At 37.7% G+C, this 12479-nt stretch overlaps 1 protein-coding gene across 1 annotated transcript in view; it reads left to right on the forward strand.

Moving 5' to 3' along the window:
* Positions 1-6683: 6683 nt before the first annotated feature.
* The window catches only part of LOC107692796 (disks large-associated protein 4-like), a 36190-nt gene continuing 30394 nt past the window's right edge, over positions 6684-12479 (forward strand). The window contains 3 exon segments of the mRNA XM_016491989.1: positions 6684-7044; positions 8526-9389; positions 9865-10109. Coding sequence (XP_016347475.1) covers positions 6751-7044; positions 8526-9389; positions 9865-10109 — 1403 coding nt within the window. The 5' untranslated portion in view covers positions 6684-6750.

Consider the following 12479-nt stretch of genomic DNA (forward strand, 5'->3'; position numbering starts at 1 on the left):
TAAATTAAAAAAAACGTACAGTATAGCAGATATGTCACTAGCGATCGATTTGTTTTGGAGGGCTTTTGAAAGAGTGAAATGTATTTATATTTTCCCTGTATGATTCTCATCACAGTGCAAAAAAAACACAATGCATGCTATAATAAGTGCTTCAAATGCAAGTATGCTGCATGTACGCACACTTACTAGTTTCCATGATTTATTCAACAGGCAAAATCAGGTTATAGTCTCAGGAATAATTGTTATTTTTCAGTTTCTTTATGAAATTGGATGGATGGTCAAGTCAGTAGCATTGCATTGTTGGACAGATGTAGCATGCTTTGTTGTTTGCTACAAACTTCAGCAAATGTAGCAGGTCGTCTGGATAATGTAGTATGTGTGCTGTTTACTGTCTGTCTCAGTGCTGTGGTTGTGTTGTGGTCAGTAATCTCACTGTGATCTGTCCCGCTGCCGCGTGTCCTGCTTTAAATTCAGCTTTGGGCTTCAGTGTTGTGAGGCTTTTCTTAGAGGAAAAACCCACAGAATGGATTTAGATGAAACACTTTCCAAAGATGATTTGCATTCAGTTTATTTTGCTCTTTTGGTTTCATTCACATGATGCAAAACATTCACGCATATTTTTGTCTTCAATCAAAATATTTTTTTTATGTATTTATTTTGTAAACATTTTCATTATAGAGGATCATTTTGTTTTCACATATCTCACATAGCCAGACTTTTAATATGCCTCATAAAGTTTAGTTCATAAATAATGTCTAGTTCATAAATAATGTAAATAATTTACTATAATTATTTAATTATATATACATAATTAATAATGATATATTCTTAATTATTAATTTATTACATTATTATTAATAATTAAAGAATTAACAATATAGTTAATAAATATTTAGATTATAGGTGATCATTTAATACAGTTCATTAAGAAATATCTTAAAATGTTAAAATATCGTAAAACGTAATGGATTTATGTTAAATAACTTGAAATAAATATATATATATATATATATATTTACTTCTAAAGACAATTTTTGTGTCTTTAATGCTTTTATCTAACATTAATTTAAGTAATCAGTCTATTTAAAATAAATAATGAGGCCTAATATAAAATATTTTTGAGCCTGTAAATGATTCATGTTTCACCAGATTTTAACATGTATCAAGTAAAATTATAAATAAATAATATATAATATTATATATAATTTTCTGTCTTTAACGTTTTAGTAATTTATTATTTATTCATGTTAGTTTATTTAGTTTTAGTTACTGTAGCACTTAGTATTTATTTTTTTTTATATTTATATGTTCTGTTTTCACTTAAATTTGAGTTATTTAGTTTTAGTAATTTTGTTTTTGCTGTTTTTTTTTTTTATATTTACATAGCGTTTATGTATTAATTTTAGTTCAATTAGTTATACTTATTTGAGTACCTCAACCTTAAATGAAAATGATAAATGTTTTGGCATTTTCATCGTTATTTTATTTCAGTTTTATTTTAATAAAAAAAATTTGTACAAATATTTTATTTAGCTTCATTTCAGTTTAATTTTAGTATTTCTTAAACTTATTTTATTTCAGTTAGTTGCCAAAACATTTCTAATTTTCTTTTCTTTTTCTTTTTTTTTTTTTTTAAAGTTTACATGTTTTATGCAGCCCACTAGTTATGTTTAATTTACAAAAAAATATATTTTTAATGTAATTATATGGTAGTTTAACAGTATTAATGTTGTCGAATTAATCCGTTATGAAGCAAAATTAGCCTCATTTCTGCTGTAAAGCTGCTCTTAAAAAGACAAAAGTGTGTCATTATTCAGCTTAATTCAGTTCAAATTTTGCTCAAATGCTAGTGTCAGTGCAATCGATAATTATACTGAATATGAATCATCTTTTAAACCCCATATGGCACAAGGGTGAGTAAATGGCGACAGAATTTTTATTCCAACCTTTAAACAAACTGCAAAGGGCACGCTGAAGGTCGCTGGAGTGGCTTTTCCTCACGAGAGTTTCACATTATTATTACGCACACCAAACACATCGCGCCATGTATGATTTCTGTTATCTTCCGCCACGAAAATTATTTTGTTTTCTTCAGGATCACAGTTGGTGGCTTTCAAATGAGTGCAAAACGACTGTCAAGTGAAGGCGTTTCCTCCTCGTGAACTCGTGTGAGGTGTTTGTAATGGCCTCGGGTGAATGCTAACGAGCTGCACAGGCTCTTCGACGGCGCTGTGACTCATTGCGCGCCGCACCGTGCCGTAATGACAGATGAAAACAGCTATGTTTAGCATGCCAATAGAGCTCTTTGTGAGGTTTTGTGAATGGCGCTGCCTGCCATCGGCGGAGACGTTTGAGTCGATGTCTCGGGTGATTCGGCTCTCGATGAGTGTGTGACTCCAGATGAATGTCGATGGGAAGAGCGACTCACAGATGATGAAGACGCGGGTTTCATGAGCCTCAGGGGCGCGTGTAGAATAATTGTGCCGCAAAACAGACTGAATGTGAGCATGTGAGAGTTCAATTGGGAAGAATTTGCATGTAGTATATAAAAACTGGGGCAGATTGACTGTGCTATTTGATATAATGAAGAAAGACACTGCAAAAATGGCTTCTTCAGTGTTTTTTGTCTTGTTTTCTGTTGCAAAAACCAAAATCTAAACATTCTTAAGTCAAGATGTATTTACTTGAGATGGAAAATACCTTTAGATAGGCTATTAAGGGGTCATTCACACAGAACGCGTCTTTGCGTCTAAAAACACAAGAGGCATATAAAAAAATGTTAAAAACCGCAGCACTGAATGCCTCCTCTGGCATGTTGCAACCAAATAAAACAGTTGCCATGCCAACTTGCTATTGTAAACAAACGCTTGCCCCGCCTCCGGGTTCTTCTGATTGGTCCACTGTTTTGGAACATATTTACTCTGGCCGTTTCCAAAGATCATAGAATACGCAAGACGTGTCAGTCGTATAGTTTTGAATGGGGAAAAATGCAACACTTAACATGGCCGCTCAATCGCAGGAAGCCCCGCCTTCTGAGCAAAAGAGCCAATCGCTAATCGGTAAAGTCAGCGCATCACTGCAGCTGCCGTTAGAAGTCCCGGCTGCTATAGAAACAGTCAGCGTTCTTAGGGGCCGTTCACATATCGCAACTTTTGCGCACTCAAGTTCGTTATTTCAAATGTAGACGCGTGGCAGGTGCGCTCATATTGGAAGCGACGCGGTCGGGACGTGCATGCAGTCTGACGCACTCATTTTTTCCAGGCTCTTCAGCGCCGCATCGAGATAAAAAACATTTCAACTTTTTAGAATGCCGCAAGTGCACCGTGGGTCATGTGACAAGAACCAACCAATCAGCTTCATCCTTTCCCGTAACAACATTGAAAGCTCAGCCAAGATGAAGGAACAGCTGATCATAGCTGTACAGGGATAGCCATTTTTAAATAAATTTAGTAGCAGAGCTACTGCAAGCGATTTTTAGTGCTGCAAATCCATTTATCCTTTGCTGAAACTTCCGCGTCTTCATGGAGAGCGCAGGCCATGGTTGCTTAGCAACGGCAGACGCCTCCGGAGCGCAAGCGCCCGAACACTTTGGAAAAAAGTTGGTGATTTGGTGATTTCAAATATGAAATGTAATCATAAGCTTAGTGAACAGTTTTGGAGAATTTGATGATTCCCCATACAAAGTGATATGAGCTGCACTTGCATGCCCGAGAGGCGTTTCAAAGATGGCTGCCGAGTGACATGACTTGCCTTAAAGGGACTTTGCCATTTCTCAATATGCGTTTTTCAGCGATCTTGCGTCCTTGTGTTCTCGCTCTACGTCATCATTAACCGTCAAAGTTCAATTCCAATACTCAAGAACGCAAGTACAGAGGACGCATGAAAGTGCCCGGATGTGTTCTTGATATCGAGGATGCATCGAGTGCAGACTTGAGAGAATCGAGCCGTTAGAAATCCCAGAAAACGCTGCGGGCGCCGGTGTACGGAAGCCTGCAAGCTTTAAACTCACTGCCTGCAAAGTCATTGCCTCACAAGGCAGCGAGGCAGCAAGTCAGCTTCCTAGGCTTTCGGACGCAGCCAATGTGTTCAGATTTTAAACACGTGGCACTGTGCTTCTCATCCAGTGTGCAACCGGCTTAAGTCTGTTTCTTAAATGAATTTTAAACACAAATATTTAAAGGGGTCATGAACTGCCTTTGTTTTTTTTATTTTGTACTGTTCTCTGAGGTCCACTTATAATGTTGTCAAGATTTTTACATCAAAAAACATAATTTAGAAGTAGCTAATAAGCCGTACGGTTCTGTCCGGTTTTTAACCCCCCTCATCAGAACGCTCTGTTTGAGTAGCTGTGGAGGATTGTAGACTCAGAAGTAAACACCCACTGCTGTGATTGGCTAACAGTTGTGTATGTTTGACAGCCTCCTTCATAGATGGATGCTGCTGTCATTTAAGTTAAAAACACATAAATACTCATATCAAACGATCTGTTTAACAGACAAAGCAATAGTGATCACATAATAAAAACAGTAACTCACACTTGTGTGGCAACATTACTGTCGGATCCAATATAGTCGGCACAGCATTGTCTTTTAATTTCAATCTTTTTGAAAATCCAGTGTCGAATTGTGCCTTGTTTGTAAATGAATCCACGGTAAAATGAAGTGAACAAAGGACCAAGATCTTACTGACACAGTCTGGATCTTCATTAAAATAAAGTTCATCCACTCTTTCCTAACGTTGTGATCAGAAGGAAGGCAATGCAAAGGCTGTTTTTTTTCCACAACTTGGCACTGCACAGCGTTTTATTGTCTTCAGAGCCATCCTTATCATTTGGATTCTGTGCGTTTGCCTTTCTGTCAAACACTACATATGCAAATCGGTGGGCGGGGCTAAACAGGCAGTGATGTAGAATCGGTGGGCGGGGCTAAACAGGCAGTGATGTAGAATCGGTAGGCGGGGCTAAACAGGCAGCGATGTAGCATCGGTGGGCGGGGCTAAACAGGCAGCGATGTAGAAGAACATTCCACAAACTGTTGTTTTGGCAGACTGCCTTCAATAGAATCTGTTTTTAGAGTAGCGACAAAGTTTTGAGTTCTAAAACTTACAGGATGTTTTTACAGTACAATGAAATCTTATATGTCAAAAGATCAAGAGAATTTTGGTTTCCCTTCATGTTGATAGCACAGAATTTTGTAAATAAGCCTATAATGCTTTACATTTCTGAGAAAGGAAGGAGTACCTAATTGTAGCTGTAACTTTCCTGGTTAAACTGGGTTGTATAGTGAATGGTTAGTGATACGCAGGTTTTTTGTGCTGACAAGAAATGTGCAAAAGTAGTGCAATTGTTTAGTGAATTTGCATATAAATATTCAAATATAAAAATTCTATGAAGAAATAAAGATTTTATCCCTGGCAAATCCAGTGATTATAGTTCTCCATGAAAAGCACTAGTTGTATCCAGTGTTATTGTAGTATTATTTATATCTATTACGGTATTTATTGATATTTTGAATCAGCTTTTTTTATTTTATATTTTAATTTTTCAATTTAATTTTAGTTTAAGGTTTAGTAATTTTGTTGTGCTTATGACTGTTTATATATTTTTAAATATTTTATTTAGCTTTAATTTATTTTTGTTTTAGTATTTTTAGTATTTATTAAACTTTTGATTCAATTTTTGATTAAGTTTTTAATGTGTAGTGTACATTTTTATCTACTAGTTCTATTCAATTTTATTTCAATTAACAATTTATCAGTTTTATTTGGCTTTATTTTATTTTAGTTTTAGTAAATTTAGTATCTCTTAAACTCAAACATATTTTATTTCAGTTAGTTGGCAAGACAAAATTTCTAATTTTCTTTAAGTTGATTTTTTTTTGTGTAATTGTGTTAAGTTAAATTTTTTCATCTACTAGTTATATTAATTTTCTTTAATTTAAAAAATTTATTTTTTAGTTTTATTTAGCTTTATTTAGTTTTAGTAATTTTAATGTTTATTTAAATGTATTTTATTTCAGTTAATTGCAAAGACTTGAAAACATGACTTAAAGGGGTCATATAATGCTATTTTAAAGATCATTATTTTGTGTATTTGGTGTAACAGAATATGTTGACATGCTTTAATGTTCAAAAAACACATTAATTTTCAAATACTGTACATTTATTGTAGGTCCTCTATGCCCCGCCTCTCTCAAACACGTCGTTTTCAACAAAGTCCCTCCTTTGACAAGCGCAGGCTGCTCTGATTTGCCAGCTGATCCAGTGCATTGTGATTGGCCGAACACCACAAGCACGTGTCGGAAATGTAACGCCCCTTACCATAATCGCGAGCTTCATCTTTCAAAATAAATGTAAAGACAGTAAATAATGTCATTAGTTTTACCATCAGTTCAAGCCCGAAAGGGCAACAGAGTCGCGTGACAGACACAGTGATGATGCAGTACACAAGCCGCGGTTAAGACAGCTGACGTGATATGATTTCTGACAGGCAGTTCACTCTCCTGTGATGTGATCCTGTTCCCCTCACACACACACACACGACGCGTTACTCTGCGCTGCGCAAAACTCCGCATTTGAACAGTCAATAGAACCAGTGTGCGCTTACGTTCAGCAGCTTCATCACTGTAGCCAGCTGGATTTGAACGGAGACTGACTGTGTGTTTGTCTGTCTGTCCTGTAGGGGTCGCCCTCCAGGGCCGTCGTCTCTCTTCATCTGGGATCATGTTCTAGAGCCGACCCTGCGCAGCAACCATGAAAGGCTTAGGGGCCAACCGTAGTCACCATCTGTCCGACACCTGCGACCCCACCGCGGGCCCCCAGGAGCCCCTGTGTCCCTTGGCCCCAGACCCCCACGCCGCCTTCCTCCTGAGCCCCACTGTCAACCACTACGCCACTCTAGATCCTCACCTCCATCATTTTCCTGTTTCCACCCCGACGACGCTGCAGTCGGACTGCCTGCTGCCCTTCAACAACCAGCTGACCACCAGCAGCACCTTCCCTCGCCTCCACTACACCAACCAGCCGGAGCAGAGCGACTACACACAGGTACTGACACCACACTGCATTTATTTCATTAAAATACAGTAAAAACAGTAATATCTGGAAATATCATTACAATTTAAAGTAGCTGTTTTCTATGTGAACATACTGTAAAATGTAATATATTCCTGTGATCAAAGCTGAATTTTCAGCATCATTACTCCAGTCTTCAGTGTCACATGATCTTCAGAAATCATTCTAATATGCTGATTTGCTGCTCAGTAACCATTTCTGATTATTATCAATGTTGAAAACAGTTGTGCCGCTTCATATTTTTGTGGAAATTTTTGTGGATTTTATCTTTCAAGATTATTTGATAAATAGAAAGTTGAAAAGAGTAGCATCTATTTGAAATAGAAATCTTTTGCAAGATTATAAATGTGATTACTGTCACTTTCGATCAATTTAATGCATCCTTGCTGAATAAAAATATAATTTTTTTCCTCTTCTTTTTCAAAAAAAAAGTACAGACTCCGTGAGACTGAACAATAGTGTATATATAAAATATAACATATATTATAAACAATATATATATTAATAGAAATATAAAAAAGCATGGAGTACACATCATAAGTGTTTTGATTCATCATCATTAATCATTCATATTGTCCATTATTTGATGCATCTATGCATCACAATTTAAATTCAGATGTTTTGAGTTTGAAAAGGTACATTTGTTGACTAATATATTTGTTGAAATTTGTATGAATATATCATATGCACAATATTACAAGTAGTTAAAATACAAATATTTTAATTTATTATTATTATTGAACTTATTTAGATTTAGATTTTTAGATTTAATTAATTAAATTAAACTTATTTTATTATTTGTTGTCATAAATAAATAAATTCATAATAAATAAAAATGCATTTGCAAAATATTACTTTTTGCAATTTGCAAAATGTAAAAAACAAAAGCAAACAAACAAAAAAAAACTTTTTTTTAGTGTTGTTAATATGTATGACCAAAAAATACAGCCAGCTGACAATCTCTGGTGATAAAATCGTCAGTCATACATTTTTTTCTTTTTAAATGTTTTAGTATAATATAATAAATAAAAGTGCAATAATAATAAAAATAATAATGATAATAATAATGTATTATAATTAATGATGAATACAAATATTTGTTAAAAATAATTAATTTATATTTTAACCATTTGTAATATTGAGCATGTATCATACAAATACCTAAATAACTGCGATAACTGAAATAACATTAATAATATTGTGCAGGTGATATACAGTTATTTGTATGATAATAAATAAATAATAAGTGCAAATAAGTATAATAAATACAAAATGTATTGTTTAATAATTAATAATACAATACAAATATTTGTTAAACAGCTCTAATAGTGTGCATGTGATATATGTAATACAGTCAACAAATGTGCCGTTTTAAACTCATATTTAACTCACGCTTTTTATAATAAATTTGTATATTTTTCTAGTAATTTTATGATGGTTTTGTTGTGTCTCAGCAGGCTTGTGTGGCTCAGACGGGCAGTCGCTCCGGCACACTCACGTCCTCCATGTCCATGGGCATGGGTTTGGGTCTGGGACTGGGCGCTCCCGCCATGATCAGCAGCGGCACGGCCACCATCTCATCCGCGGCCGCTGCCAAGATGAACCGGCTCCCGGCCAACCTGCTGGACCAGCTGGAGCGCCACCTACCGCTGCAGCGCGACGGCTTCAGCACACTGCAGTTCCACCGGCGCAGCCACGGCTCCAAGCAGTGCAGCGAGAGTCCCAGCCGCATCCGCAACCTGGTGCAGTCCGTCCAGAAGCTCTTCGCCAAGTCCCAGTCCCTGGAGGTGTCGGCGGTCAAAGGGAGCATCACCGTGGGCCCAGCCGGAGACGCGGCTAAAGCGGCCCGCCGCAGCAAAAGCAAAGACCGCGCCAAGACCGAAGGCACCAAACGCCACCCGCGGCCCAATCTCTCAGGCTTCTGGAGCTCGGATGACTGTTTGGAGGACGAGGCGCCTGCTCAGCCCGCCGCCGGGCCGTTAGCGATGGCGTATCGAAACCCTCTCAGCATGATGACGCTGGGCAGGGCCGTGTCGGACAGTCAGGCAGCTCCCAGACCGCATCCGCAGGGCTACAACACCGTCGCGGCTCATTCGCTCAAATCCTCCAAGAGCAGCGGAGACCTCAAGCCCACCGTCAGCCTGCCGCCCTCCACGGGCCAGACGGGGGAGAACACGCTGGTCAAGAGGGGCTCGTGGTCCACGCTGACCCTCAGTCAGGCCCGACAGGTGCTGCAGAAGGGATCCGCCACCGTCAACCGCAGCCTGCTCAAGTCCAAGTCCTGCCACGGCCAGGAGATGACCTGCAACTTCCTACAGGTACAGACACACTGACATGGAAGAAAGACAGTCAGTGTGGGAGAGACAGTGAAGAGATTTCTTGAGATTGTGACAAACCTATTTTGTCCTAAAAAATCCTAAAAAAAGATTTCATAATAGGCAATAATATTGATTATAATGCCAAATAACCACTTTATATCACTTTTTTATTATTTATCGCTTATTTTTTTATTTGTTTTGAATATATGTATATAAAAAAAAAAATATATATATACATATATATATTCATTCGATCATCATATATGAATTAATATATCTAAATAATATTTCAACAATATTTCATTGTCATTTTAAATGCCATTTTATCAGTGGAATTTTAAAATGAGATTTTCAAAAAATGTATTAACCAACACTAACACAGAGAACTCACATGCATTTTAAAGTACATTTCAGAAGTTTCTGACATCCTTTGACCCAGATGCATTGTGGGTAGTAAGTGTAAGTGTTCTGGCAGGTGCCTGCGGGTGAATGGAGCGGGACGCTGGGTAAGGGAGGCGGCGGTGCGGGCGAGATCCCGTGCAGACGGATGCGCAGTGGCAGTTACGTTAAAGCCATGGGAGACATGGAGGACAGCGATGACTCGGATGGACCCCCTTCACCCAAACCCTCGCCCAAAACCGCCGCCAGACGCCAGAGTTACCTGAAGGCCACACAGCGCTCGCTCAGCGAACAGCAGCCGCCGCTGCTACCGCCACGCAAGTGAGTCCTACAGTACACGTTACAGACACACTACACACATACTGCACACACACACTGCACACACACTACACACACACACACACTACACACACTGCACACACACTACACACACACTGCACACACACACTGCACACACACATCACACACACTACACGCACTACACACACACTGCACACACACTACACACACACTGCACACACACTACACACACTGCACACACACTACACACACACTGCACACACACACTGCACACACACTACACGCACTACACACACACTGCACACACACTACACACACACTGCACACACACTACACACACTGCACACACACTACACACACACTGCACACACACTGCACACACACTACACACACACTGCGCTAGGGATGTAACGGTATGAAAATGGCTTATCACGATTATAGTGACCAAAATTATCACGGTTATCCGTATTATCACGGTATTGTTAACATGTGCTGGAGATGTTGTTGTAGCCTTGATATGTCATGCAGTAGTATTAATTAATATTAATATAGCCCCAAAATATTTAATTCATTCATTCAAAAACTTTTTGGCCATAACATTAATATAATTGTTGGCATATTGTATTGGCCAGAATTTTATAATGGCTGGTCCCTAATAGTGACATTGTTAAATGATATTATTTGGAAATAAAGTAGCTTTAACTTAATTAAATATGGCATTAACAATTCCATTCCATTTTCCATTAATTTCCTCTTTGACGTAGGCTTTATCCAGTTTCTGGATGGATTGCACTTTCATCCACATAATGAAATGGCTCCACCACTGTGCACACACATGCCACACACACACACACACACGAACAATCTGAGTGAAGCTAATGGAGAATATGTTGAAAGAAGGACAGATCCTCTGGATACAAAAGCGACCTGAGTGTCACCAATGCCCTTCTCAATTCACTTTATCTATTCTCTCAAATTAGGCTCATTATGCTCTTTTTCTCTTGTTTCCTTTCTCTGTATATCATTTCGCACCTATGACCTCAGTGTGTGTTTTATCTTCTATTCTTTCCTCTTTTCACATGTCTTCCTTTCCTTTTCTTCTTGTCTTTCCTGTGGTCTCAATTCCCTTCCAAAACACACAAATTTACTTAGGCTTTGTTTACACAGTAAATGGAATGGAGTTATTTTCATGTTCGATCTTTAGGATGGACATTCCTTACTTATTTTGCAAGTGATGAAACCAAATCTGTTTGTTCAGACAGTGTCATCAATATCCTGTATATCTACATTGATCGTTATAGTAATGACTTCAGCGTCAGCTTGACGGCAGAACACATGACAGTCGTTCTCATTAAGGAAAACAAGGACAGAAAACGAAATACTTTAGTCTCTGCTCGTATACATCATTTTCAGAATGAAAACCACAGCATAATTTTCATAATTTATTTTATTTATGAATAATTTTTTAAAACAAGGCTATCCCAGGATATCCCCAAATGAGGCTTTGTCAGATTTAGCTAGTTTTGGGGACAAATTTGTCCCTAAACTATAGTTAAATAAACCCTCACGCACACATTGTGGCAGTATTAGAGCAAATTTGCTGAAAACACACTGTTTTAGACAAGCTTTGAAAACCTGTCTAATTCAGACATCAGAGACCACTTTATCTGTACTATTCTCCCAGTCTCCCATTACACACAAATGCACGAAACAAAACGGATTATCCAAATGTGGTGCCCGACACGTATGCAAAAGGGCGACACTAAAGAACCTTCAGAAAGCATGTGCTGCATATTGATTAACATTTGATCCTTTCTGCTTTCATCTTCACTGTTCCCTAGGCTCTAATCCAACCCTCCAGACCTGTCTGTCTGCCTGCTTGACCCTCTTACTCTCTTCTCCTCCAGGGGTGAGGACACATAAGGGCCCAGGTGGCACCGGTCCGCCCAGATTGATTACTGGTTTGCCCCGTGTCAGAATATATTAATGGTTTGGAAATAGTGAAACAAAAACAAAGGAACTGCCTTTTGGTATTTCAAATATCAGCCTTTTGATATATTATATTATATTATATTATATTATATTATATTATGTTAAAAAAGTACTGACTCATAAATCACTTCAAGTTTTATATTTAAAAATCAACAAACAACATATAAAATGACCTTTTTTTTGCATAATCACTAAAACAATAACATTACCAATGATGTAAATGTTGAAATAAAGCTTTGAAAAAGTATAATAAAAAGGTAAACCTCACATTTCAGCTTTTAAATAAAGAAAAGATATGTCAAAATGATAATTGAGTAATAAATTATTATCAGAATCAGAATCAGAAAGAGCTTTATTGCCAAGTATGTTTGCACATACAAGGAATTTGTTATAGTGTCA

The sequence above is a fragment of the Sinocyclocheilus anshuiensis genome, unplaced genomic scaffold, assembly GCF_001515605.1.
Source record: "Sinocyclocheilus anshuiensis isolate Anshui unplaced genomic scaffold, SAMN03320099.WGS_v1.1 scaffold871, whole genome shotgun sequence".
In the NCBI taxonomy this organism is placed as follows: domain Eukaryota; kingdom Metazoa; phylum Chordata; class Actinopteri; order Cypriniformes; family Cyprinidae; genus Sinocyclocheilus; species Sinocyclocheilus anshuiensis.